At 47.6% G+C, this 5,857-nt stretch overlaps 1 protein-coding gene across 1 annotated transcript; it reads right to left on the bottom strand.

The window, feature by feature from the left end:
* Window positions 1–110: 110 nt before the first annotated feature.
* On the bottom strand, window positions 111–4,100 carry LOC120589463 (polycystic kidney disease and receptor for egg jelly-related protein-like). The gene is made up of 2 exons (XM_039846992.1): window positions 3,228–4,100; window positions 111–2,561 (listed from the first exon to the last, which is right to left on the bottom strand). The coding sequence occupies exons 1-2, from the start codon at window positions 4,098–4,100 to the stop codon at window positions 150–152; spliced, it is 3,285 nt and encodes a 1,094-aa protein (XP_039702926.1). The 3' UTR covers window positions 111–149.
* Between the last annotated feature and the right edge of the window lie 1,757 nt (window positions 4,101–5,857).

The raw sequence follows: 5,857 nt of genomic DNA, 5'->3' as shown, positions 1-5,857 counted from the left end.
GGATACTTCCAAAGGCAGAGGTGCTTCACTGTGAACGATAGGGGGATATGGGTAGAGAAAAATAACTGAGAAGCTAACCAATCTCTAAGCCCAAGACCGAGGCTCCGGGGGAGACTCTTGCCTGGGGCTCTAGAAACTGTCATGGGCCATCACACCACGAGATAAACCATCTTCCTCTCGTTGATGTTTCTGGTCTTCAGCCCCAGGTAGCGACGGTTATTCTTCTCTGGCTGCCCGTACAGCATGTCCACGAACAACTTGGGCTTCTCTTTGGCCTTGGATCGGAAGGACAGAAAGCCAAACAAGGTCCTGAGCTTGCCGCACAGATAGGTCATCGCTTCCACCTCTTCCGAAGGCTCCTCGTACACGGGCTGCTTCATTTTCTTGTAGGCCAACAAAATCACTGCCCGCAACAAGTTGATCAAGATGCAGATCATCAACAGAACAAATGATGACAGGAACAGGATCCCCAGAACCCTGTTCTCGGAAAATTCAGTGTTCTGAAAAGCCGAAACGCAGTAGGAGAAGATGGTCTGAGTGGCACGCATCAAGGTACTGTAGTTCCATTCGTGCTGACCGAATACCAGGCAGCCAAAAGCCATGTACACGAAGAAGTATATGGACATCAAGAGCGCCATGTGGAAGATGCCGGGCAGCGCCGTCTGGATGGCCCCTTGAGCCAGGCGCACATCATAAAAAATTCTGGAATACCTGAGGGTCTTCAAAATCGTCAGGAAGAGCAGGAAACCCAACGTGACCCTCATGGCGTGATCTACTTGAGAGACTGCATGAAAGGGAATGAACTCTGCGGAGTTCGACGAGTGAAGCTGAATGAGGCCGGCGGCCAAGACGTGTTTCCTTAAAAGCAGCACGATCAACACGGCAAATACGCATATTAGAGCAAAGTTGAGCAAATTGTACACGCTCTTCACGTAGGAGGCCCTTTCTTGCGTAATGACGTAGCCCTCATGGGCAACGTAGGCCAGAAAGAAAATGAGAATGGCCGCGTACAAGAAGATTTCTGCCATCGTCTTTCTGTTGAAATCGGCAAGCGCGAAGGAGTGCACGGACAGGCTCGTGTTCACAACTCCCAACGGAGAAACCTCGAACACGACCGACAGGCTGCAGAACAGATTTGCGTCTGGGTTCAACGTCGTCAGTTCCAGAATCACGGCCCACGTCTTCTCATCCAGCCACTTGCTGCTTCGGAGTCCCTTGAGCCTCTCTGTGGAATTAAACTGCTCCTGGTCTGGGAAAAAGTAGAAAGCATAGCCCCCTGACCCGTAGGTATGGAGAAGTCCATGGGAATGATACGGCCATCTCTTCTCTTTAGGCTTGTAAGTAAACCCTTTGGTATTCTTGTCTGTCGCCCGCTTACTGATTTTAATCCAAGAGCTAGTGTAATTTTGGGTGTCTTCTGGGTCAGCACCATATTTGGGATGACAATGGATTTCTCCTTTGATGCTAGTTTGCGCAAAGTTTTTGGCAGGCAGACATGCTTTCGCACCGGATTTCGCCCTCACCTGCCTCATCAGTGGAAGGCCGAGGATTATAGAGGCGCTTTCAGGAAGAAAGGTCGGATTCAGGCTGTTGTGGAGCAGAGGCACCAGCACGTCGTTGAGCCACGAATAGATGTCTTGCAGCCTGGTCACCGTAGCCAGGTCCACAGAGAACCGATTGCGAAGGAACTGATTGTAGTAGAAGGTGTCTGTGTGGCGCAGGAGGGCCACCAGCCACAGCAGAAGGGCCAGAAAGATAAAGTGAGTGAGGACGAAAATCAGAAACAGGAGCGCCCTCCTCTTGAGTCTCTTCTTTCTTTTGAATATTCTGATTTCGTCTTCCGTGAGGGGCTGGTACATCCTGGTGCCTCGGAGGGAGACGATGTAGTCGTGTTGCTTGCGCTTTTCATCTGGATTCAATCTCATGTTTTCCAGCGTGATCTCGGTATAACGATAGTGGTTTACCCACGGGAGGTTTTTACAGTACTTGAGCTTATGGAGTCTGATGGCTGACAAGAGTATGATCTTAGTTGGCTCCACCAGGAAAACTGACAGAAAGAATGAACAAAACGATGCAAAGAGCCATTCTATGGCCATTTCGTAGCTATAAGTCAGGCCATAAAATGCAATAAGGAATGAGGATACGCTACAAGTGGCAAAAACCAAGAACCACGCGACATAAACACACCACCGAGGCAGAACAATGCTGGGCTTCGTGGGGAGGGGTGGAGGACCTGGTTGGGAAGAGGGCTCTGCAGACTCAACACCTTCATTTTCTTTTGAGGTTTTGTTATTGGCGTTCGTATTTGTGTTTGCCTTTGCAAGTGAGACCTTGCTTTCTGCTTTCTTAAGCTGTCGACCTCTTTTTGAGGCTGCCTTGGAGGGAGACTTACGGAGTCCAGGACTTTCTTTAGGGGGAAGCTTTTCAGCCTCTCCGGTCAGTGCCTCAGCAGTTTCGTGAGCATGCCACTTTTCCAAGCGTTCTTCCCAGTATTCACTTTCTACCAACATCATGGCATGCTTCTGAGGAGACACCTCATCTAGCGTTGCTCGGTCTCTACTCTGGGAATAGGTGAACAAAAAAGTAATTATCACTTGCACAGGGATAGTAATTAAGACACTTTCCAATCCTATTACCATTGCTCTGATGTATCCACTCCCTTCCGCCTCAGTTCCTTGTGTATTTAGATTAAAGAACATGATATTGCACAGAAGGGAGGACAGCAACATTGCCAAACAACAGGACAACCTCTGGAGCCTACTGAACGGTCTACAAACGACATCAGCAAAAACAGAGAACCATATGTGATTTTTCTCCAGAGTATCGGTCGCATTTATCAGGAAAAAGTCCATTCTCCTTAAAGGCTCATCTGGGTGGGTAACCTGAAAGGTTCTGTCTAAAGAGGTGTCAATCGAAAGCCATTTCCGACACATGAACAGCCAGATGTGTCTGCTAAACAGATTCTCCACTTTGATTCTACTTAAATACCAACTGGGGGCTCTGCCCTCATTGTCGTGCCACACGCGAATGGAGTGAATGTCCCCCAGGTCGCTTTTTGTCGTCAGGAGGAAAGTGCTGATGCTTCCTCGGTAGAGAGTTGTAAAATGTGGGTGGCTTAGACAATGCACATCGCTGGTACTTTCTGTTCCCCTGAGTTGGACAAAGACGTTGGCCCTGGTCCCAGACCCGCAACGGCTCCCCGTGAAAATAGTGACTAGGTAACATACGTGATCATAAGGATCGTTATCACGTAGAACTATGGCATGGTCCCGAAGATACTGGTCAATTTTGTCTCTGTGCAAGGTCCAGAACGCTAACAGTATGTAGGTGAGCATAATGAAAAGCACCGTGATTACGGTCACAAGGTTATAGGTGACTTCCTTGATGACCTCTAACCCCAGGTCTATAGGATTAGGCACCACAATCACCTTGGCCGTCAAGTAGCGAGCATGCAGGGGAATATTGGCTTGTCCGATTGTGTTGAGCTGGCGCCTGGCCCTCCTCGTGTTCTTACAGACACAGTGCACTCTGTCCCAGGTGGTCATCTCTCCGAGAACACAGATGTCTTCTCTCCAATCACTCTGGATCCCAAACATGTCCAAGCAGTGAACGTAAAAAAGAGAGATTCTAACTACCTTGTCACTGCGCTTCGTGACAAAACGAGGGGCCTTCAGGACCACAGCTATGGCACACTCAGTTGATTGGCTTCGCTGAGCTATGGCTTTCAGCAGGGACGGTGGAAGGCAGACCACACGGGCCACCTTAACTGTGCAGGCTGGGTCAAACAGGTCACTCTGGTTGGCAATTGGAGGGATGTCGTGGGGCACGAGGAAGGTGGCGACCAAAGCCGTAGGGGTGACATGACTGCCGGCATACACCAGCACCGTGAACGGCACAGTCACTTCCGTCAAAATGTGAACCAACACCTCCTTCCCTGCTTCGCTGTCCACTTCGAAGCTGAACCCCCCTGCTGTCTTTGTCAAGTACTCATCATCCTCACTAGGCTCATTGTCGGGTCCCATTATGAGACTAAAAGCTGCAAAGCTCAGGTTTTTCCTGCCGAGGTACACTTCCGCGACGTCAGGCGTGATCTCTATCATGTTTCCCCGAGCTGCAGTACCTGTCATTCTGAATCCAACCACATGCGCAGAAATGTTCTCCTGATAACTTAACCAAGGAAAGGGGTCCTCTGCAAACTCACAAAACATCATAGAAATTGGAGAAAAAGCAAACAAGCTAGGAACACTGCTCACGTTCAGTGCTGGACGAAAGCAATTTCGACAGTGTTTCTCATTGCCTAAGATGCCGTTAACATTCTCTTTTTCTGTTTTCTTGACATATACGTTAAAGCTTGTGGTCCACATGATGGTGGTTTCATCCCCTGGCACTTTACCAGCCAATATTGTGTCTGCCAGAGATTCTAATACATGAAAAGGATCCTTAACAACTTGGTGATGAGCAATCATTTTAAGGATATTAGACAAACTCGTTAAAATTCCAGTACACACCGTTTCTATTTGTTCTGTGTCAAAGTGTCTGTTTTTTTGTTGATGCTGTTGTAGAGCTTGATTTGCTTCCCAAATCCTCACTGTGGTGAGTTTCTGAGCCATATGAGTGAATTCTGAGGATTTCTGGGTCAGTGTGGCAACAGCCATGACTACCTGGCTAATTTCCATCAAATTGCCCATAGGGAAAACGAAAGTCTGATTGACGAGGTATTCGCGGAGCCGGGCTTTGTCTGCTTGCAGAGTCGATTTGCTTTTCATGTTATTCAAAACAGAGGCTACCACATATGTCAAGTAACCTGCAGATAAAAAATCCCGCTTTTGAAGCAAAGGAGGCATCGCCGAATTTGGGCCCATGGTGAAGTTGAGTAATTGATGCAGCACGGTCTTTGATGAGTTTTTGTCAGTAGGAGCACGTACAGTGGCGTACAAAGTCACCTGAGAAAAAGCTCCCAGAGAATCATACACCTGGACATAGATCTTGATGCCGTAACTATTGGCCAGCACACCGGCAGGGAGAAAGGAAGGCGGTGAATTCACGGCATGCCCCATATACAAGATGGACCCCAACGTGTTCTCTTTTAAAGAACTGATTTTAGCAAAACCATGCAAATCAGAGACTATCATTTTGTATGTAAGAGGGATGTTCTTATCCTTAAAATCACTACACCGGACAACAAACTTAGTATAAAATGCAGTCCCGTTAGCTGGATTAATTTTGCATTCTCCGATTTCAGGGGCATGGTTAATAACAAAGGGGTACTTGAGAATCAATCTCACTCCACTCCAAGTGTCTATATCTAGAGTAGCCCAAAACTTAGCTTCAAAAAATTCCCTGAACGCAAAAGCTTTTATAGACAAATAATCGCTATTCCTCCCTGTCGCTGTTTGCCCCACCCAATCAAAGGGCATCTCCTTCCCTGGAGATGATAGAATCGACCACTTAAAGACATCATGGCTTACTGCACAACTTGGGCAATTTAGAAACAGAGAAAATCTCTCTGACATAACCAAAACTGTATCACAATTTTCAATACACACAATATTCGCTGTAGGTCTTAGTCCTTGGAGCACATGGACCATCTTGTCAGTAAATGCCGTTCTGTCACCCTTTGTTATCACCATTCTGAAAAAATATACACGGTCACCTTTAAGCATTTTTGGCAAAAGTGTGAGGACAGGGTCAGCAGCCCCTGTCCACTGGAAATTGTCCTGGTCTGGATGACAAAGTTCCTTGCTTATCACTGTTATTTTCTGTCCCTTGTAGTTGTTCGGATTCGTGGTACAGTACCACGAAAAATGGAGTCCGTCTAAAGGGCTGCCTGCATCTGGATCTGAGGACTTGGATCCAT

This window comes from Pteropus medius, unplaced genomic scaffold (genome assembly GCF_902729225.1).
Source record: "Pteropus medius unplaced genomic scaffold, Ma_sr-lr_union100, whole genome shotgun sequence".
Taxonomy (NCBI): Eukaryota; Metazoa; Chordata; class Mammalia; order Chiroptera; family Pteropodidae; genus Pteropus; species Pteropus medius.
This window is presented reverse-complemented; position numbering and strand designations above follow the sequence as displayed.